The sequence below is a fragment of the Triticum dicoccoides genome, chromosome 4A (assembly GCF_002162155.2).
Source record: "Triticum dicoccoides isolate Atlit2015 ecotype Zavitan chromosome 4A, WEW_v2.0, whole genome shotgun sequence".
Lineage (NCBI taxonomy): Eukaryota > Viridiplantae > Streptophyta > Magnoliopsida > Poales > Poaceae > Triticum > Triticum dicoccoides.
In genome coordinates this window covers 707,194,388-707,218,637 of record NC_041386.1, presented here as the reverse complement: position 1 = coordinate 707,218,637, position 24,250 = coordinate 707,194,388, and the positions used below count along the sequence as shown (strand labels likewise).

The window sequence follows — 24,250 nt, the reverse complement described above, 5'->3', positions numbered from 1 at the left end:
TGAGGATACAAGCAGATCAAGTGTACAAGACGTGTAGTCTCCTCATGAAGGTGTCTGAGCTATGAATTTGCTCTTGGTATATTTACCTATGCTGGATATGGGGTCAGATCTTTGGCATGCAGGTGAATGTATATGGAACAATGATTGCACATATTACAGTAAGCTATATTCTTTTCACATTTATGCATATTCTTGTTGGGACAAAAAAAGTGGTTATAATAAGCAGATTCTTGTTGGGACCAAAAAAAGTGGTTATAATAAGCAGATATATTTCTTCCCATTTACGCATATTCTTACTGGGAGAGAAAAACAAAGCAGTGATAATATGCAGTTTTACATAAGCTTATGTCTTGCAAACTAGCTAGAACCGAAAACTGATGATTATTGCTTGTTTTCTGACTTCTGTTGCAGAATGTGAAAGCTTATTACCCACATAAAACAAGTAGGTTTTACGAAGTCCTTGTATGCCTAATTATTGTTGTTGTAGTTGTCATACACGCGTAACAACCCGTGACATACACACGCATACCCGTGATCTCTCTCCTACAAATACCCTTGACTAATTCCTCAGAAGTATATGTAAAAACAGAAACAAATGCTTCATGCCCGCTCACTTGGAAACAAATGCTTTGATGGCCAATGCGCAACTAATTGCATGCACACTTACAAAATATTTCTAACAACTAATCAGGACATTTCACTTACGAGGATCAGTCAAAAAGTTAGCACGTACCAGGAAGAGACCCGACCGTGATTTGTGTACTATAAAGGAATGGAGGGAGGGAGTATTTTCTTATTTGGTAGTGAAATAAAGCAAATAAGCCAGGAAAAAAATAGGTGATGTGAGAAAACTAGGTAGAGAATAGATTTGTGTGGAAAATTAATTTGCAACAATTATTATGGTCCCCAAACAAATTGAGGGAAGATTTTTCCCTTTAATAATTATTGTGCGACCACCTTCCTAACCAAGCTTCAATTGTCATGTTGGTACATACATGAAGAACATTGTCTATAGAGCGATACTGACATCATAGGTGAGAAATTTGGCACTTAGGTGATGCGAAGACTTGAGGAAGAAGGTAGTGTTATTGAGCTTACAAGTTACATTTTTTTGTGTGTAACATAGTTCTTTTATAGTAAAATTGGATCTCTCTATTGGGTATGGCTTTCTACATGGCATTCAGTGTAACCTGCCAAATCTCTCCCCTATGATTTTTTAAAAGTATAGCACCCAAATGATTCACCCATGACATGTTCTTGAAATTGATTTGCACTGCTGATTATTCAAAACACGAGTGTTAGATTTTGTAGTCTGAAAATATGATAATGATGCCGAGAGAAGAGAGCATGCGTACGATCCATGAACTTGATGTGTGAGATGGTATGACTTCTTCAGAGAACCATCTTGATCCTTCCTTTTTCTTCATAATATTGCCAACCATCGAGATTGTGGTGCGGGAGGTCGCGGGTGCTAAAGATTGTGGCACGGTTTAGAGGGTTGGCCGGCGGCGGAGGCGGCGACTCAGGTTGGGGGCGACAAGCAAAATATTTCAAAAGCCCGTGGCAACACACGGGCTTTCTACTAGTGTATCTAATGATATAGATTTGGTAATTGGATGCTGATATTTTGCTGTAAACTTTGGTCAAACTTTTGAACTTTGACATCCGACAAATCTTATAGACAGAGTAAAAGAAACATATGGAGTAGAATGTATCATTACACGTATCTAAAATTATTTTGGTGGTATGTAGATACGATTTTTTATGCGGTACGTGCCATCTTTTTAATGTATAAATACATACATGTAGTTAAAAATATTACTTATTAAACACTATGGGGTTAATTGTAATTTTTCCATGTAGTTCACTTTGGAGTATCTTAGAAATAGTATAAGAACATACTCAAAATGATAAACTATTATATATACTACCCCGGTGGTAGTATATGAGACATGAGTGTAACTGCACCCGGTGGTAGGATGCATTTTTTTGTGTAGTTTTTTCTACCATCACTCACTCAATGTTTCGATGCTGTTTTAGACGGCTTTTCCAAACAGTTTATCAGAATGACGCATATCGAAGAAAGACCCATGAACATCTAGCAATCAGGGTTGCAAAAGATACCATCACATAGAAGAAATGTATATGATAATTCAGCCAATCAGGGTTGCAAAAGCATCTACAGAAAGATCCATGACCATTTAGTAATCAGGAAAACAGTATAAAGACATAGCCTAACATATAAGATGGCAAGTAGGAACATTCTAGGGCAAAACCTCTAGCACTACAGTGAACCATGGATAGTGGCAAATGGCCAGTGGGCAGTCTCAAACTAATATCAAATACTCCTTAAACAAGTATAAATCTAGTGGGGGCATTCATTCCATCTGCCAAAGCCTTCATAATATTTGTTTCTAGTACACATCCATTCCCGGAGCCCATTTAGCCTGCTTTGTGCAAAATGTGCCTGCAAGCGTGCGTGCATGTTGGTGATTTGTAGTTTACCCCTAAGATAAACCCAGCCAAGAAACCAAGAAAGGCATCAAGCACAGTAGCCAAGCGGGTTTCAATGGAGAAGTGGATTCAGATCTCCGTTCTCAAGGCTAATCATCAGGATGGCAGTACAGTTCACCCCAACCCCCTACCTCAAGAATGAAGTGCCTCAAATTAAGCACATTTTATTGCGAAATGCTAATATTGTATTGAATACGGTGACATACAGGCACCAAAATCAAAACAACATAAGAACGGTGACGGAAAAATTCAAGAAAAGAGGCTAAAAGGAAAGTGAGAATAGAATCAGACATTCCTCTAGACGGATGCGTCATTTGTGTCCCCGATTTGATGTGAGGAGCGCTGCAGAGTCCCTGATTTATTGTGATTTCTAAAACAAGTAAAACATCTAAGGGGGTAACAGGTGAAGCATAATAAAGCCCTATGCATTCAAGAGAAAACTATCATGAACCAAGTTTAGCTACGGATGATGTCAACACGTTACACAAAAACTTGCTACTCCATAATTGACATACAAGAAAGCTCTAGTGTTGCGAGCAAAATGAAACTTTGTTAGCAGAACAAAGAAAGATAATCATGTTGTGGTACTTTTTGTAGATCTACTTGGTAGTTGGTACAGAAATGTAGCTCTATGGATACCGTACCAAGCAGTTCTACATACGAAAAAGGATCTATATATATATGACTCAACAGAATTATGATGCCGATAAAAAACACCTGTTCACTGAACCATACCTTAATTTGCGCCTGCTGAGCTTGCAACTCTATAATTTTTTGAGGAACTTTCCCAGGCCACCAGAAGAATTTTTGTAAGAAACTCAAAAAAAGGACTTATATTTTTATCTCAAAAATAAAATAGAAGTAAACTAATTTATTCACTTGCAGTTATAATCATCTCAATCAACAGATATAACTTAACATGGTATATGCCGCAGTGCTGTGCTCACTATTTGGGTTCTTTCACAATCAACCACAGTATGTTTGACAAGAGCTTTTTAGAGCACCACGCTCAAGTAAGAAATAAACAAAGCCAAATAATATCGTAAAAGGCAGGTAAACAATTCAAATAATTTATAGATATCAAAAGACAAGGACACAATATGCAACACTAATCTGAAATGTGCATATTTACTTTTGGGCACAAACCCTTCATCGAGCAATTAGACATGACAATCAAAATAAAAGCCTAAAGGGAATAAGCGTGATGTTGTATCAATCATCATTGTATAATGATTCCTTCTATTTACCAACCTATGTATGGCAGCAGAAAACGTCACAGTGATATGCAGAGAAGATGGTGAAGAAAAAGAACATGCGAGGCATTTTATCAAGCACCTTGTGGGCACCGTAGAATCATCAGGTGGTGGACTGATGAAGAGGAACTGGCCTGTGCGGCAGGGGAAGCTGCGACAATCCAGTCATGGCGGCATGGCAGAAGATGTTGGGCTCGTTATGGGCAACAATCCCGCTTCTCCTCTACAGTTGGTTGCAGTTACCACAGTCAGTCGTCACCGGCGCCTCCCAGCGCTCCGCCGCACGTGCGTCGCGAGCCCAGGAAACTAGGGTGGTTGTCAGATCCCGACGGGCATCGACTTGAATTTCCTGACTCCTGATGTGAAGCACCCGCAATAAGTGGGGATTTCTACAACCTAGCTAAGAGGATGGTTAATAGAAGAGCCTGCTGCTGGCTCTAAGAATGTGCCATGTCACTTATAGCTATTGTAAAAGTTAACTCACATAATAGGTTGGCTGTATGTTAGCTATTATATGGATTGTATCATTAATTGTTTGCATGTGAAGAAGCACAAGGCACTCACGTGATTGGAAGAGAGGTGTAAACGCCGGCCAAAAGCTCTCAAATCGGCTACATGCGGGCGATTTATTCTAGTTTAGTGTGCTGCAGCCGGGCGCTAGCCGAAGCGCCTGCTTCATTCTCTCTCTCCCTTTCTCACTCCTCCACATAGGATTTTGCTTACATGGAACATCTTGTAGCCTGCTGACTAGGACTTATTATACTTGCTCTAGGAAGATAAACAAGAACAAAGGGGAAGTAGCAGCTAGGGATTGCAATAATTCATTTCATGCCTCTCGCAACCGCGGGGTGGAGTATAAGTACAAGGATTTTACAGCCACCGACAACTTAAGGTAAGCAGTAACTGGTGACATCCAGTGACTAGCTATAGGTGAATTTACCAGCCATCTCAATCGTCGGGTTTGCTGGTGGCTCTTTGCCGTTGGATCTCACTACCTTAACTGAACCGTTATCTGAACTGAAGATCGACACTTCGTCAGTAACAGCCGGAATCTGACAATACCTCCTCGTCGAGCACGCACTTGTCCTCAAGTGGTACTATCTGGGAACCAAGATTGTATGGTGTGTTTGAAAAAGATAGGGAACACTCGCTTGATGAAGTTGGCATCCTCCCAGGAGGGTTCATCACGAGGTAAGTTCGCCCATTGTACCAACCACTGTGTCACTAGCACACCATTTGTTGGAAATATGCCCTAGAGGCAATAATAAATTAGTTATTATTATATTTCCTTGTTCATGATAATCGTTTATTATCCATGCTATAATTGTATTGATAGGAAACTCAGATACATGTGTGGGTACATAGACGACACCACGTCCCTAGTAAGCCTCTAGTTGACTAGCTCGTTGATCAATAGATGATTACGGTTTCCTGACCATGAACATTGGATGTCATTGATAACGGGATCACATCATTAGGAGAATGATGTGATGGACAAGACCCAATCCTAAACCTAGCACAAGATCGTGTAGTTCGTATGCTAAAGCTTTTCTAAAATGTCAAGTATCTTTTCCTTAGACCATGAGATTGTGCAACTCCCGGATACCGTAGGAATGCTTTGGGTGTACCAAACGTCACAACGTAACTGGGTGGCTATAAAGGTGCACTACGGGTATCTCCGAAAGTGTCTGTTGGGTTGGCACGAATCGAGACTGGGATTTGTCACTCCGTGTAACGGAGAGGTATCTCTGGGCCCACTCGGTAGGACATCATCATAATGTGCACAATGTGACCAAGGGGTTGATCACGGGATATGTGTTACAGAACGAGTAAAGAGACTTGCCGGTAACGAGATTGAACAAGGTATGGGCATACCGACGATCGAATCTCGGGCAAGTACAATACCGTTGGACAAAGGGAATTGTATACGGGATTGATTGAGTCCTTGACATCGTGGTTCATCCGATGAGATCATCGTGGAACATGTGGGAGCCAACATGGGTATCCAGATCCCGCTGTTGGTTATTGACCGGAAAACGTCTCGGTCATGTCTGCATGGTTCCCGAACCCGTAGGGTCTACACACTTAAGGTTCGATGACGCTAGGGTTATAGGGAATAGATATACGTGGTTACCGAATGTTGTTCGGAGTCCCGGATGAGATCCCAGACGTCACGAGGAGTTCCGGAATGGTCCGGAGGTAAAGATTTATATATGGAAAGTTGTTGTTCGGGTTCCGGGAAAAGTTCGGGTTTTTCTGGTATTGTACCGGGAAGCTTCCAGAAGGTTCCGGAGGGGTCCGGAGGTCCGGAAATTGTTCCACCACATCCAATACAGCAGCATGGGCTGTAAGGGGGCGCCCTAGCCTTAATGGGCCAGGGGCACCAGCCCCCCCAAGGCCCATGCGCATGGGAGAGGGGAAACCCTAAAGGGGAGGGCCTCCACTTGACTTGGGAGGCGCTCCTCCCCCCCTTGGCCGCCGCCCCCAACCCTAGATGGGATCTAGGGGGCCGGCCCCCTTCTCTCCCCACCTATAAATAGTGGAGGGGTGGGAGGGCAGCCGCACCCCAAGTTCTGGCGCAGCCCTCCCCTCTCCCAAGTACTTCTCCTCTCCCGCGGTGCTTGGCGAAGCCCTGCAGGATTGCCACGCTCCTCCATCACCACCACGCCGTCGTGCTGCTGCTGGACGGAGTCTTCCCCAACCTCTCCCTCTCTCCTTGCTGGATCAAGGCATGGGAGACATCACCTGGCTGCATGTGTTTTGAACGCGGAGGTGCCGTCCGTTCGGCACTAGGATCTCCGGTGATTTGGATCACGACGAGTACGACTCCTTCAACCCCGTTCTCTTGAACGCTTCCGCTTAGCAATCTACAACGGTATGTAGATGCACTCTCCTTCCCCTCGTTGCTGGTTTCTCCATAGATAGATCTTGGTGGCACGTAGGAAAATTTTGAATTTCTGCTACGTTCCCCAACAGTGGCATCATGAGCTAGGTCTATTGCGTAGATTCTTTGCACGAGTAGAACACAAAGTAGTTGTGGGCGTTGATTTTGTTCAATATGCTTACCGTTACTAGTCCAATATTGTTTCGACGGTATTGTGGGATGAAGCGGCCCGGACCGACCTTACACGTACTCTTACGTGAGACAGGTTCCACCGACTGACATGCACTTGGTGCATAAGGTGGCTAGCGGGTGCCAGTCTCTCCCACTTTAGTCGGAACGGATTCGATGAAAAGGGTCCTTATGATGGGTAAATAGCAATTGGCATATCACATTGTGGTTTTGTGTAGGTAAGAAATGTTCTTTCTAGAAACCCATAGCAGCCACGTAAAACATGCAAACTACAATTAGAGGATGTCTAACTTGTTTTTGCAGGGTATGCTATGTGATGTGATATGGCCAAAGAATGTGATGAATGATATGTGATGTATGAGATTGATCATGTTCTTGTAATAGGAATCACGACTTGCATGTCGATGAGTATGACAACCGGCAGGAGCCATAGGAGTTGTCTTTATTTATTGTATGACCCGCGTGTCATTGAACAACGCCATGTAATTACTTTACTTTATTGCTAACCGGTAGCCATAGTAGTAGAAGTAATAAGTTGGCGAGACAACTTCATGGAGACACGATGATGGAGATCATGGTGTCATGCCGGTGACGATGATGATCATGGAGCCCCGAAGCTGGAGATTAAAAGGAGCAAAATGATATTGGCCATATCATGTCACTATTTTGATTGCATGTGATGTTTATCATGTTTCTACATCTTATTTGCTTAGAACGACGGTAGTAAATAAGATGATTCCTCATTAAAATTTCAAGAAAGTGTTCCCCCTAACTGTGCACCGTTGCGAAAGTTCGTCGTTTCGAAGCACCACGTGACGATCGGGTGTGATAGATTCTTACGTTCACATACAACGGGTGTAAGCCAGATTTACACACGCGAAACACTTAGGTTAACTTGACGAGCCTAGCATGTACAGACATGGCCTCGGAACACAAGAGACCGAAAGGTCGAGCATGAGTCATATAGTAGATACGATCAACATGAAGATGTTCACCGATGATGACTAGTCCGTCTCACGTGATGATCGGACACGGCCTAGTTGACTCGGATCATGTAATCACTTAGATGACTAGAGGGATGTCTATCTGAGTGGGAGTTCATTAGATGAACTTAATTATCCTGAACATAGTCAAAAGCCCTTTGCAAATTATGTCATAGCTCACGCTTTAGTTCTACTGTTTTAGATATGTTCCTAGAGAAAATATAGTTGAAAGTTGACAGTAGCAATTATGCGGACAGTAGAAGGCTTATGTCCTTAATGCACCGCTCGGTGTGCTGGACCTCGAACATGGTCTGTGGATGTTGCGAACATCTGACATACACGTTTTGATGACTACATGATAGTTCGGTAATGTTAAAAGGTTTAGAATTGAGGCACCGAAGACATTTTTCAAATGTCACAGAACATATGAGATGTCCCAAGAGATGAAATTGGGATTTCAGGCTCGTGCCCACGTCAAGAGGTATGAGACCTCTGACGAGTTTTCTAGCCTACAAACTAAGGGAGAAGATCTCAATCGTTGAGCTTGTACTCAGATTGTCTGGGTACAACAATCACTTGAATCGAGTGGGAGTTAATCTCCCAGATGAGATAGTGATGTTTCTCCAAAGACATTGCCACCAAGCTACTAGAGCTTCGTGAGGAACTATAACATAACAGGGATAGATATGATGATCCTTGAGCTATTCGCGATGTTTGACACCACGAATGTACAAATCAAGAAGAAGCATCAATTGTTGATGGTTAGTGAAACCACTAGTTTCAAGAAGGGCGAGGGCAAGAAGGGGTACTTCATGAAACGGCAAATCAGTTGCTGCTCCAGTGAAGAAACCCAAGGTTGAACCCAAACCCGAGACTAAGTGCTTCTGTAATGAGAGGAACGAACACTAAAGCAGAATTACCCTAGATACTTGGTGGATGAGAAGGCTGGCAAGGTCGATAGAAGTATATTGGATATACATTATGTTAATGTGTACTTTACTAGTACTCCTAGTAGCACCATGGTATTGGATACCGGTTCGGTTGCTAAGTGTTAGTAACTCGAAATAAAAGGCTACGGAATAAACGGAGACTAGCTAAAGGTGAGCTGACGATATGTGTTGGAAGTGTTTCCAAGGTTGATGTGATCAAGCATCGCACGCTCCCTCTACCATCGAGATTGGTGCTAAACCTGAATAGTGTTATTTGGTGTTTGCGTTGAGCATAGACATGATTGGATTATATCTATCGCAATGCGGTTATTCATTTCAGGAGAATAATGGTTACTCTATTTATTTGAATAATACCTTCAATGGTCTTACACCTAAAAGAATGGTTTATTGAATCTCGATCATAGTGATACACATTTTCATGCCAAAAGATATAAGATAGTAATGATAGTACCACTTACTTGTGGCACTGCCATGTAAGTCATATTGGTGTAAAACACATGAAGAAGCTCCATGTTGATGGATCTTTGGACTCACTCGTTTTTGAAGAGTTTGAGACATGCAAACCATGTCTATTGGTGTATACACATGAAGAAACTCCATGGAGATGGATCGTTTGGACTCACTTGATTTTGAATCACTTGAGATATGCAAATCATACCACATAGGCAAGATGACTGAAAAGCCTCGTTTTTAGTAATATGGAACAAGATAGCAACTTGTTGGAAGTAACACATTTTGATGTGTGTAGTCCAATGAGTGCTGAGGCATGCAATGAATATCGTTATGTTCTTACTTCACAGATAATTCGAGTAGATGTTGTATATTTACTTGATGAAACACAAGTCTGAATTATTGAATGGTTCAAGTAATTTCAGAGTGAAGTTGAAGATCATTGTGACAAGGGATAAAATGTCTATGATATGATCATAGAGATGAGTATCTGAGTTACGAGCTTTGGCACACAATTAAGACATTGTGGAAATATTTCACAATTAATACCACCTGGAACACCATAGTGTGATGGTGTGTCCGAACATCATAGTTGCACCCTATTGGATATGGTGCGTACCATGATGTCTCTTATCAAATTACCACTATTGTTCATGGGTTAGGCATTAGAGACAACCGCACTCACTTTAATAGGGCACCACGTAATTCCGTTGAGACGACACCGTTTGAACTATGGTTTGGAGAAACCTAAGTTGTCGTTTCTTAAAAGTTTGGGGCTGCGACGCTTATGTGAAAAGGTTTCATCGTGATAAGCTTGAACCCAAAACGGATAAATACATCTTCATAGGATACCCAAAATGGTTGGGTATACCTCCTATCTCAGATCCGGAAGCAAAAGCAATTGTTTCTAGAAACGGGTCCTTTCTCGAGAAAAGTTTCTCTCGAAAGAATTGAGTGGGAGGTTGGTGGAGACTTGATGAGGTTATTGAACCGTCACTTCAACTAGTGTGTAGCAGGGCACATGAAGTTGTTCCTATGGCGCCTACACCAATTGAAGTAGAAGCTTATGATAGTGATCATGAAGTTTCGGATCAAGTCACTACCGTACCTCGTAGGGTGACAAGGATGCGTACTACTTCAGAGTGGTACGCAATCCTGTCTTAGAGGTCATGTTGCTAGACAACAATGAACCTACGAGCTATGGAGAAGCGATGGTGGGCCCGGATTCCGACGAATGGCTCGAGGCCATAAAATCCGAGAAAGGATCCATGACTTTGGAAGAAATACGTGATGGTCGTAAGGCCGTTGGGTACATATGGATTTTAAAAGGAAGACAGACAATGATGGTAAGAATCACCATTAAGAAAGCTCGACTTGTCGTTAAGATGTTTTCCGACAAGTTCAAGGAGTTGACTACGGTGAGGCTTTCTCACTCGTAGCGATGCTAAGAGTCTGTTGGAAATAGATTAGCAGTTACTGCATTATTTATGAAATCTTGCAGATAGAATGTCAAAACATTGTTTCCTCGACAGTTTTATTGAGGAAAGGTTGTATGTGATACAACCAGAAGGTTTTGACAATCCTGAAGAACGCTAACAAATATGCAAAACTCCAGGAATCCTTCTAAGGACTGGAGTAAGCATCTCGGAGTTGGAATGTGCACTTTGATGAGATGATCAAAGATTTTGGGTTTATACAAAGTTTATGAGAAATTTGTATTTCCAAAGAAGTGAGTGGGAGCACTATAGAATTTATGATAAGTATATGTGAATGACATATTGTTGATCAGAAATGATGTAGAATTTCTGGAAAGCATACAGGGTTATTTGAAAAGTGTTTTTCAATAGAAAACCTGAATTAAGCTGCTTGAACATTGAGCATCAAGAACTATGAGGATAGATCAAAAACGCTACATGGTACTTTCAAATGAGCACATACCTTGACATGATCTTGAAGGTGTTCAAGATGGATCAGTCAAAGAAGGAGTTCTTGCCTGAGTTGTAAGGTATGAAGTTAAGAGTTAAAGCTCGACCACGACAGAAGAGAGACAAAGGACGAAGGCCGTCCCCTATGCTTCAGACGTAGGCTCTATAGTATGCTATGCTGTGTACCGCACCGGAAGTGTGCCTTGCCATGAGTCAGTCAAGGGGTACAAGAATGATCCAGGAATGGGGATCATTGGACAGGGGTCAAAATTGTCCTTGGAGTAAATAAAGGACATGTTTCTCGATTATGGAGGTGATAAAGAGTTCGGCGTAAAGGGTTACGTCGATGCAAGCTTTAACACCTATTCGAGTGACTCTGAGTAGCAAACCGGATATGTATGGTGGAGCAACCATTTGGAATAGCTCCAAGTGGAGCGTGGAAGCAGCATTTACAATATGACATAGAGAATTGCGAAGTACATACTGATCTGAATGTTGCAGACCCGTTGACTAAAACCTCTCTCACAAGCAAACATGATCAAACCCCAGAACTCATTGAGTCTTAATCACATGATGATGTGAACTAGTTCAGTGACACTAGTAAACTCTTTGGATGTTGGTCACATGGCGATGTGACCTATCAGTATTAATCACATGGCGATGTGAACTAGATTATTGACTCTAGTGCAAGTGGGAGACTGTTGGAAATATGCCCTAGAGGCAATAATAAATTAGTTATTATTATATTTCCTTGTTCATGATAATCGTTTATTATCCATGCTATAATTGTATAGATAGGAAACTCAGATACATGTGTGGGTACATAGACAACACCACGTCCCTAGTAAGCCTCTAGTTGACTAGCTCGTTGATCAATAGATGGTTACGGTTTCCTGACCATGGACATTGGATGTCGTTGATAACGGGATCACATCATTAGGAGAATGATGTGATGGACAAGACCCAATCCTAAGCCTAGCACAAGATCGTGTAGTTCGTATGCTAAAGCTTTTCTAAAATGTCAAGTATATTTTCCTTAGACCATGAGATTGTGCAACTCCCGGATACCGTAGGAATGCTTTGGGTGTACCAAACGTCACAACGTAACTAGGTGGCTATAAAGGTGCACTACGGGCATCTCTGAAAGTGTCTGTTGGGTTGGCACGAATCGAGACTGGGATTTGTCACTCCGTGTAACGGAGAGGTATCTCTGGGCCCACTCGGTAGGACATCATCATAATGTGCACAATGTGACCAAGGGGTTGATCACAGGATGATGTGTTACGGAACGAGTAAAGAGACTTGCCGGTAACGAGATTGAACAAGGTATCGGCATACCGGCGATCGAATCTCGGGCAAGTACAATACCGTTGGACAAAGGGAATTGTATACGGGATTGATTGAGTCCTTGACATCGTGGTTCATCCGATGAGATCATTGTGGAACATGTGGGAGCCAACATGGGTATCCAGATCCCGTTGTTGGTTGTTGACCGAAAAACGTCTCGGTCATGTCTGCATGGTTCCCGAACCCGTAGGGTCTACACACTTAAGGTTCGATGACGCTAGGGTTATAGGGAATAGATATACGTGGTTACCGAATGTTGTTCGGAGTCCCAGATGAGATCCCGGACATCACGAGGAGTTCCGGAATGGTCAGGAGGTAAAGATTTATATATGGAATGTTGTTGTTCGGGTTCCGGGAAAAGTTCGGGTTTTTCTGGTATTGTACCGAGAAGCTTCCAGAAGGTTCCGGAGGATTCCGGAGGTCCGGAAATTGTTCCACCACATCCAATACAGCAGCATGGGCTGTAAGGGGTCACCCTAGCCTTAATGGGCCAGGGGCACCAGCCCCCCCAAGGCCCATGCGCATGGGAGAGGGGAAACCCTAAAGGGGAGGGCCTCCACTTGACTTGGGAGGCACTCCTCCCCCCCTTGGCCGGCCCCCTTCTCTCCCCACCTATAAATAGTGGAGGGGTGGGAGGGCAGCCGCACCCCAAGTTCTGGCGCAGCCCTCCCCTCTCCCAAGTACTTCTCCTCTCCCGCGGTGCTTGGCGAAGCCCTGCAGGATTGCCACGCTCCTCCATCACCACCATGCCATCGTGCTGCTGCTGGACGGAGTCTTCCCCAACCTCTCCCTCTCTCCTTGCTGGATCAAGGCATGTGAGACGTCATCGGGCTGCACGTGTGTTGAACGCGGAGGTGCCGTCCGTTCGGCACTAGGATCTCCGGTGATTTGGATCACGACAAGTACGACTCCTTCAACCCCGTTCTCTTGAACGCTTCCGCTTAGCAATCTACAAGGGTATGTAGATGCACTCTCCTTCCCCTCGTTGCTGGTTTCTCCATAGATAGATCTTGGTGGCACGTAGGAAAATTTTGAATTTCTGCTACGTTCCCCAACACCATTCCTAGGCATGGATCTTGTCTCCAGCACATGTACTGGTTCAGTTTGGATTTTGCCATCTGCCCCAATCAGTGGTAGTACTTGGGCTGGAACAACATGAGTACCTTTATGCTTCTTTCACTGGCTAACATGGAAGACATGATGGATGTTGATTTGGGGTGGGAGGAGAAGCTTGTATGAGGAATTGCCAATTTTCTCCAAGACCCTGAGTGGTCCATAGAATTTGGTTGTTAATTTGGTAGCTTGCCTGAGACCAAAAGACGCCATTCGGTAGGGCTGCATCTGTAGGTATACCATGTCTCCACTGTCGAAACTTCTCTCAGACCTGTTTAAATTAGCATATTTCTTCATTCTTTGTTGAGCTTGCTGCAAATTGTGCTTGAGTTGGTTGAGAGTGTTCTCTTTTTTAGTTAGAAAATCTTGAACATCCGCATCAGTAGGACCAGAGGGGTCATATCCATACAGGGCCTTAAATGGTGTTTCCTTGGTGGATGTGTGGTAAGATGTGTTGTACCACCATTCTGCTAGGGAAAGCCATGCTGCCCATTTGTTTGGTTGTTGGAATGTCATGCACCTCAGATAAGACTCCAAACATTGGTTAACTCTCTCTGATTTCCCATCTGTTTGGGGGTGGTGGGATGTTCTCAGTTTTAGCTACACTTTCATTGCCTTGAAAACTCCTTGCCACATGTTGCTAGTGAAGATCCGGTCTCTGTTAGTGATTATGCTTACAGGTGGTCCGTGGAGTTTGAACACATTATCAATAAAAGCTTGTGCCACTGTACGGACATTGTAGGGATGTGGTAGGGCTATAAACTGGGCATATTTAGTTTACCTAGCGACCACCACAAGGATGACTTCTTTGCTCTGGGATTTAGGCAGTCCCTCAATAAAATCCATTGTGATATCAGTCCAAGCTTGAGTGGAAATGGGCAGTGGCTCAAGAAGGCCAGGATAATGGCAGTGTTCTGCCTTGGCTCTTTGACAGACCGCACACTCAGGAATGAAATTATGCACCTGTTTTTTCATGCCTGGCCAGTAAAAAATCCTCTCCGTTTATTTTTTTTGTTTCTTTTTACTCTCAATATTAAACTTGTCTTTTTTTGTGTGAAATAATATTATTAAACTTGTCTGGATTCAAACTTTGTGAAGTTTGATTAAATATATATATTAAAAATATTAATATCTACAATGCCGAAAAAAGATTTAAGGATACAATATCAAAGTTATACATTATGAAAATTAATTTCGTGATGTATCTAATGATATAGATTTGGTAATGGGAATGTTGATATTTTTTCTATAAGCTTGATCAAACTGACAAACTATTATATATACTACCCCGTTGGTTGTATACGAGACGTGAGTGTAACTGCATCCAGTGGTAGGATGTATTTTTCGTATAGTTTTTCTACCACCAAGCACTTAATGTTTCGATACTATTTTAGGCGGCTTTCCCAAACAGTTTATCGGAATGACGCATATCAAAGAAAGACCCATGAACATCTAGCAATCAGGGTTTGCAAAAATAGCATCACATAGAAGAAATATATATGATCATTCAGCAAATCAGGGTTGCAAGAGCATCAATAGAAAGATCCATGACCATTCAGCAATCAGGAGAATAGTATAAAAACATAGCTCAACATATAATATGGCAAGTAGGAACATTCTTTCAATCTGCCTGATCAGATTCTGACAAATCTATCCAGGATGATTCTAGAGCAAAACCTCTGGCATTGCAGCAAACCATGGATAGAGGCAACTTACCAGTGGGCAGTCTCAAACTAATATCAAATACTCCTTAAACAAGTATAAATCTAGTGGGGGCATTCATTCCATCTGCCAAAGCCTTCATAATATTTGTTTCTAGTACACATCCATTCCCGGAGCCCATTTAGCCTGCTTTATGCAAAATGTGCCTGCAAGCGTGCGTGCATGTTGGTGATTTGTAGTTTAGCCCTGAGAGAAACCCAACCAAGAAACCAAGAAAGGCATCAAGCATAGTAGCCAAGCGGGTTTCAACGGAGAAGTGGATTCAGATCTCCGTTCTCAAGGCTAATCATCATGCTGGCAGTACAGTGCACCCCAACCCCCTACCTCAAGAATGAAGTGCCTCAAATTAAGCACATTTTATTACGAAATGCTAATACTATATTGAACACAGTTACGTGCACCTAAATCGAAATAACATAAGAATGGTGACTGAAAAAAAACACAAGAAGAAAAGGCTAAAATGAAAGTGAGAATAGCACGAGAGATTCCCCTAGACGGTTGCATCATTCGTGTCCCCGATTTGAAGTTAGGAGCACTGCGGAGTCCCTGATTTCTTGTCCTTTCTAAAACAAGTAAAACATCCAAGGGAGTACCATGTGAAGCATAATAAAGCCCTATGCATTCAAGAGAAAACTATCATGAATAAGTTAGCTACGGATGATCTCAACATGTTACACAAAATTGAAAATGCTAACACATATATTTTTATTGGCTTTCCCCTGTTTTCAAGTATTCAACCTGGTTCTTAAGGTTCTCTTGGTATTTTCTTTTTTCCCCTTTCTTTTTTCCTTTTTCTCCCATTTCCTTTCTTCTGTTATCATTGGTTTTCTATGATTTTACTAATACATAGTTACATTTTTCTACAAAAATGTGTTTATATTTTAAAAAGACATGTTATTTTTTCAAATATAGGTTGAAATATTTTTTAAATGATATGAATCATTTTTAAAATATGCAAAGAACTTATTACATTAATAAATATGCAAATAACTTATTACATTAATATATTGTTTAACTTTTGTAAATACATGATAAATATTTTTTTCAATATATGTTTCGATGTCTTTATTTCATACACATTGTACATTTTTGATAATTCTAAGCATTTTAATATACGTTTAATATTTTCTAAATGCATGATTAACATGTTCTTCAAGTATGTGTTCTGTATATTGTTTCAAATACATATTGATATATTTTTCAAATACACATTGAAACATTTTGTAAACATTATGAAACATTTTTTAAATTACTCTTTACATAATTAATTTTTAATATCACAAACATAGTTTTGAAACATGTGTACATATTTCTAAATGTAATATACAATTTTTAATGGGTGAAACCTTTTTTATTAAACAAACATCTTTTACATTGTATAATATTTTTTTATAAATATCTAATAGTTTATCCAAAATTTCACCGATATTGTTTGAAATGTGTGAACATTTTTAAATACCACATGTTTTTTGCGTGACATATTTTATTTATAAAAGTTGAGCAAATATTCCTTTTTACATTGCGTAAACATTTTTTTAAATGTGCAATAATTTTTTTAAATAAAACAATATAATTATTTGTTTATAATAGATGCATTTCACATTTTTCTACATATAAACAAAACTAAAACCTGTGCATGACATTAGCATGATGAAACCACATGGCTGGTGGGCCGGCACACTAGTGGCTCCCTCCAGGCGAACTTAGATTTTGTCCCGCTTATTATAAGACATGAAGCATGTCAGTTGGAATCTTAAGACAGATTCACGTGAAACAACACTGAGACGTATTTAAACATTTCTTGATTGTTAAAATTGGTAATGGACACATACTTAGCCTGTAGCTTGTTCCGTGTTAATTACATGGGTAGTCGAAACATATTTGGAACCCGCGATAATTCAAAATAAGTATTTTTATACCAAACTTTTATACATATGGCGTAGATAACCACATAAAAATGTTTTGTAATACTAAACATATCATATTTTGTTTTTATTTTGAATGTTGTCATTCAGAAAACCATGTATACTAAATTTCAATTGTGTGTTTAGAAAAAGTGTTGTCATCCAACAATGCATATGCATATATTTGTGTGTATTTGCATATGTTCATGCATGTTTTAATATCATTACTGAAATGTATTGTCTAACTAATATCTTAATAGAGTTTCTAGTGTATTAGTAGATAAGCATATTATAGAAGTTTCTGATGGTCCGCAAGACACATAGGGTGGTGTAGCACTTTGTGGAATTAGCCAAATTAATTATTGTCCCAACGAAGAGCAAAGAAGAGCAGAGTATTTATAAAATAGCGTTTTTGTCACACAAGTTGTCACATTTCTTATGTGAAGTAACTGCTTGTGATCTGCAAACGCTGTTACTGTTCCAAGAGGCAAATAAACCAGAGTGGTAAATAAGAAGAGTTGATAGCAACGAGAGTAATAACACTTGAAGTAATGAACATAGATAAAAGGGAAATTAAAGTTGTGTTTCCTACAATGGAGAGGTTAGGCACGGAGAGAGTTGAGCTCATGGTAAATATCCAGTGTGCCAGTGCGACGGTTATACCAGTTACCTTGTATCATGATTATAGTGTTTGATTTTTTTGTTCAGTAGGTGGATAACCCTAAAGTCATGGCACTCCTCCTCGTAGGATTACATTCCATTCTATGGTCCTGCTTTGCCGTTGCCACAAAGTAGTCATCTTCGCAGTTAAGGTCCTTGGACTAGAACCAAGCATTAAGTTTAATGGATCACCATTATCTCATATTGTCTTTCGTCCTTATATAGATGTCTTCACCTGTCACGTGAGAGGTCGCATATTACCTAAATAATTTGTGTTACCTGTGTAGGTCTTGAGATCATGTTGCATGGGCATTTAAATTGAATAATACACACAGAGTTCACCACAGTATAACAACTCACTACACAGATCATTAGACTTAATCATCTCAATCAACATATATAACTTAACATGATATAAGCCGCAGTGATGCACTCACTATTTGGGTTCTTTCACAATTAACCACATTTGAGATAGAAAGAAACAAAGCCAAATAGTAACATAAAAGGCAGGTAAATAATTCAAATAATAGATTAAAGATACCAAAAGACAAAGACACAATATGCACAACTAATCTGAAATGTGCATATTTACTTTTGAGCACAAACCCTTCATCAAGCAATTAGCCATGACAATCAGAATAAAAGCCTAAAGGGAATAAACATGATGTTGTATAAGTCATCATGTATAATGATTCCTTCTGTTTACCAACCTATGTGCGGCAGCAGAAAACGTCACAGTGATATGCAAAGTAGATGGTGAAGAAAAAGAACAGGTGGGGCATTTTATCAAGCACTTGTGGGCACCGTAGAATCAGTTGCTGGATTGATGAAGAGACACTGGCCTGTCCGGCAGTGGAAGCTGCGATATTCCCGCTTCTCCTCTATAGTTGTTGCAGTTACCACAGTCAGTCGTCGCCGGCCCGTCCTAGCGATCCGCCACACGCGCGCCGTGGGCCCGATAAACCAGGACGATAATGCGCGCCCGCGGCCTTCGTCTTCCTTCTCTTCCTCCTCTCCAGTCGTCGGCGGCATCCTCCCCCATCTCGTGCGCATACGGGCGGCATCATCATACAGAGCATTCGTCCCCCGGCCACTCCGCGGTGGCACATGACGGTGGCAGATCAGTGAGGGGAGAAACTCGCGGCTTGGAGTTAGAGGGGCGGGATTCCGGTGACCCATCGCCGTTGTGAGGGATCTGGGGAGCAAGACAGGAACAAAGCTCTATTTCTTGCCCGTTGTGAGTCGTTTTTTTATGAGGGGTCCCATTGCGAGTTGTAATAGATATCGCCTACAGCGCGACACAATTGGGTCGGCCCAATATTCTAGCTACACGAGTTCTTTTCCTTTTTATCGGTTTTCCTTGCTTTCCATCGGGTTCTTTGATTTTCGTAGGTTTTAATTTTTTTCCTCTTTCATTTTACTTTTTAAAATTTTATTTATTTCGTATTCATCTATTTTCTTTGGTTTGTTTTACATGCTAAAAGTTTCATACATATTGTACATTTTTCTTACATATTACTAATATTTTTATACACACTCAACTTTTTTAAATACATGACTATTATTATTCTAAATAAACTTTTTATTTATATTTTTCATACACATTGAACATTTTTGTATACATCTAAAACAGTTTAATATACATTTGAGTATTTTTCAAAAACTAGATTAACATCTTTTCAAACACATATTTTGAACATTCTTTTAATATGTGTTAAAAAATCAAATACATGCTGATACATTTTTTAAATGGTACGAATCATATTTAAATATATGCAAACATTGTTTTAATTGTATAACCTTTTAAAAAAATTTGTACACATATTTTTGAAACACTTGGACGTCTTTGAAATGTATCCTATATTTTTTAATGGGAGGATTTTTGAAATGACCGAAAAACTTTTTATGTTGTATAACAGTTTAAAGAAATCATGTACTACATTTTTTTGCAATGCGTGGACATTTTTGAAATGTCACATATATTTTTCTAATGGTACAACATTATTCTAAAAGTTGAGATATACTTTTTTACACTGAATGAACATTTTTAAAATGTCACATACATTTTTCCAATGATCATAAATTTTATAAACATTGAGCAACACTTTATAACACTACACATACAGTTTTAAATATGTGATGAATACTTTTAATAATACATATATTGAAAATTCTTTAAATATAAACAAAAATAAAATGCATGCATAGCATCAGCATAATGAAACCACATGGTTTCTGGGCCGGCGCACTACTGGCTATTTGTAGGCGAGCTCAGCTTCCATTTCGCTAGTAGCAAGACATATACCCTGTGATGTGTCCGTGCGACTATCATCACTCCTAGGACTCGTGCATGTTTTTTTTAAAGAAAATCTATCCTGCATGTTTTTTTAGCAAAATCTATGCGTGTGACACAAGGTTGATCGTGATCCATTCAGCTCCACCCCTGCTTAAACTTCTCGGGGCACACACATTTTTTTAATACAATACAATTAGAGACGCTCATAAATGCACATACACCCATTTCTATAAACGCATGCATGCATACCCTTATGAGCACCTCCAAATATTAAGCTGGCACAACATCACAGGCACCCGTAGTCAACGAAAAAGTCTTCACCCAGTGAATTAATTTTGCCAAATAGCATGAAATAAATTCAAAAAAATGCGCACACGGATTTGAACCCTGGCGAACTGATTCCACCACAAAGAACCTAAACATCTGAGCTATGCTCAGCTAGCCATTTAGTTTCCAACTCGATGTATAATGTATTGGTTCCAGCGGTCTACAAGAAATACAAGCGTGTACAATCATTTGCATTAACCAATATCTTTAACCGAATAAAATGAGCACAGCTAATACTAGCGATCATGGGGTGCAGGTCCAACATTATTGAATGGGGGCACAACAGCCCGGGTGCGCCAAATCCTCACTCAAATTAAAGCACACTTATACAGGCCCAAAAGTAGATGGCATACTACTATGATGTTATCAATCCATAGGGGTCAACTTCTGAGAAGATGTGCGATGCAGATGTGAATAATGCTACTTCCTCCATCCAGGTGCATAGGGCGTCTAATGAAAATTTATTATTCCAAATATATAACTCATCATGTGTGGAAGGAGCTCCTCATTTTTCGTGATCATTAATATTTATTTTTCCATCATTCTAGTAACGGCTCAAAATATGACTGGAACTTTGAAATGGAGAAGGGATTTATTTCATCCTAGTAAACGCTTCAGACTGTCAAACCATTTATTTATCAGCTTAATTTTCTTGTTTCAAGCCAGCAGCACCTCGTGGATGAGCCTATCAACATTGCGCATGGACCTTCCGTCACACCGTGCGGAGGCCAGGGCGCTCTGCCGGAGCTCTTGCACACGCCGCCGCATCTCTCGCCCCTTCGCCCCCTCCATGGCCTCCCGTATCATCGCCTCCACCTCGGTCCTCCTCACGTCGTCCCCAATCTCCACCCCGATGCCCCACTCTGTGCACTTGTAGCGGCAGTTGGTCTGCTGCTCCGCAAAGAAGGGCCAACACACCATCGGAACGCCACCGCATATGCCCTCCACCGACGAGTTCCACCCAGAGTGCGTGAGGAAGATCCCTACGGCCTCATGCTCCAGCACCTTCTCCTGCGGGCACCATGTCGAGAGCATGCTCCGCCCCTCGGTCGCTGCAAAAAATTCTGGCGGTAGTGCGGCTTTGTCGTCGCCCTTGACGAGGTCAGGCCGCACGTTCCACAGGAAGGCGTAGCCGGTGTTGGCCAACCCCCACGCGAACTCCAACAAATGCTCCTTGGACATCACCGTGATGCTCCCAAAATTTACATACAACACGGAGTTCGGCGGTTGGCCGTCGAGCCACCGGAGGGGTGCGTCCTGCTCCTTCCACAGGTTGGACCCGATGTCGGCGAGGGGGCTCTCCTTCGAGACATTGTTGTGGACCGTGAGATGGAGTGGCCCCACTGTATAGACGGGCGGCAGGAGCTTGGACATGGCATCGAGCAGGGGCGCGTCGAGCTCGTCCCAGGTGTTTATCACCACCCCCGACGCCTGCGACATGGCGGCCGTCTCGTGGACGAAGAAGTTGAACATGATGTCATCGGGGTCCGTGGTGCGCACGAAGCTAGGGAGGTCACGCAGCCGCAGGTTTTTGGGCATCGACGGTATCCAGTCTATGATCGTGTCCAATTATCTGTTGCTCAACTGCGCCTCTTCTGCACCAAATTACAGTATGTTGCCGGAGTCAATAAAATCCATCCTTTGCCGGAAAAAATGTTACCCCCATTTTAGTTTCGACGTGCAGTTGAAGAAAGCTGGTTTTCTTGTGTATGTGCAGAAAGAGACATGAATATCTACCTTTGAGAGGGAAGAGCCCACGATCGAGTAGATCCTTATAGTGGCAGTAGCTCATGAAACCGCAGGCGCTGGCGGTCCAGAGTGTGACGCAGCGGAGGCCGAGTTCCCGCGCAGCGGCAAGAGCGAAGCTCATGGTGCTATCGGCCACCACGCAGGTGACAGGCGGCAGTGCGCCGCCGGAGGTCTCAGCCTCCTCGTTGAGCTTGACGACGAGCTCCTTGACCCGATCTCCATGGCTTCCTTCCTAGCGAACCTGCCTCACCTCACCTTGTGCGTGTGGCCGTGTGCGGTGAGCTCCGGCCATGAGCTCCTGGACATGTGCGTGGTACCACCTCCGTTCCTAAATATAAGTCTTTTTAGAGGTTATGCTATGGACTACATACGAATCAAAATGAGTGAATCTACACTCTAAAATGTGTCTATATACATCCGTATGTAGTTTGTAGTGGAATTTCTAAAAAGACTTATATTTAAGAACGGAAGGAGTACATAACATGGCTGACGGCCGGGCATGGGGGTGTAAACGCCTCCACGTGCTCACGGGTAGTTGGATCAGTCGATCTGAACTTCAATGGCCGCCTGGCTGCTGCCCATCTGTCATTGTTGGCTTCATGAATTATTGTTGTTGTGGGAGGACACGGAACCATGCATGAGATCGAGTCAAATGGTTTGGCGGATTTGCTAATTTCGTGACCACTCATCATTTCCCGCTATTCTAAACTCTAAACGCATATCTAAAGCCGACCCTCAAATCTCGTCCATATATGGACCGCAGTGTCTGGACCATTTTCGCCATCCAAGAGGGACTCTTTATACGTCCTCTTAGCAGCCCGGATGTATGGATTCCAGTATCCTATTAGAGTCCGGACATCCACTTTATCAACCAAAAGTAACCACATGGTTCTTATCTCTTTTCTTTCTCTTCACATGCATGGTCTCTCTCATGTTTCTCCTCCCAATCAGATTAACTTGGGAATAACATTGATGACCGGCTCCTGCATCGTGTCCGTGGACCACGTTCGGACGAAAAAAGGACATTTTACAGTCTCCGTTTGTGGGTTAACGTTGGAGATGCCCTAACAAGTTGTATCCTGTTTTGTTTACTCTCTCGTGCATCTCATTATCATGGAAGGGCAAGTTTAGTGTCCTATCAATATTGTAATGAAATTTAGGTTGTTTGTCAAATGCATTTCGTCGGACACTAGGAAGACATGACATTTGCCATGTACATTTTCTTTTGCATTCAGCAAACTAATCTTTTTCTTTGCCGAGTTTCTTTTTTTTTTGACTCGGCAAACACTTTTTATGCTCCTTTCTCATGTTTCTTTTCTTATGTATATTTTTTAGTTTATGCTCTGTTGTTTTCTACATTTTTTTTACTTTCTCCTCTTTATTTTCTTTTATATGCATTAAGTGCATTTTAGGAATTTTGTGAATATAATAAAATTTTGAACTAAGAATGCATGAAAAAGTTGGCAACATTGGATTCAAAATTCAATTTGTGCTCTTGAGTTTATGTTTAGGTCTTATACAAGAAAAGGAATTCCAAATATAAGGGTGATAAGACTCAACCCGAACATGGATTTTGTTGACTTTTTAATTCCAAAAAATTGCAATGTCATTATACGATGCCTAGAGGTTTTGCTAAAAATTTGAGGAGCAGAAAAATATTGTTATGTACACTGCTTATAAACTGGACCAATTTCGAGGAAGAAACATGGTTTCAAGAGGGGACCGGTTGTAACACCCCAGATCCAATGCGCCACATGTCTTCCGTTTATTCACCGTCGATGCCATGTCATTTGCTTGCGTGTTGCATTTTGTCATGTCATCATCTGCATTTCATCTGCATGTTTTTCAAAACTTGCATCCGAGCATTTTCCCCGTTGTCTGTTTTGCAATCCGACACTCCCACATGCACCGGCACACCCCTCTTGTCTTTTTTTTTCGTGAGCGGGTGTTAAACGTTCTCGGAATGGACCGAGGTTTGCCAAGT

At 41.6% G+C, this 24,250-nt stretch overlaps 1 protein-coding gene across 1 annotated transcript; it reads right to left on the bottom strand.

Annotated features, from left to right (window-relative positions):
* Positions 1–20,656: 20,656 nt before the first annotated feature.
* LOC119288051 (UDP-glycosyltransferase 85A2-like) lies at positions 20,657–22,496 on the bottom strand. The gene is made up of 2 exons (XM_037567669.1): positions 22,255–22,496; positions 20,657–22,112 (listed from the first exon to the last, which is right to left on the bottom strand). Exon 2 carries the CDS (start codon positions 22,054–22,056, stop codon positions 21,175–21,177), a length of 882 nt encoding a protein of 293 aa, XP_037423566.1. The 5' UTR covers positions 22,057–22,112; positions 22,255–22,496; the 3' UTR covers positions 20,657–21,174.
* Between the last annotated feature and the right edge of the window lie 1,754 nt (positions 22,497–24,250).

Excerpts from the sequence above, each read along its gene's own strand:
- LOC119288051 (XM_037567669.1), bottom strand. The coding sequence starts at position 22,056 with ATGCCCAAAAACCTGCGGCTGCGTGACCTCCCTAGCTTCGTGCGCACC.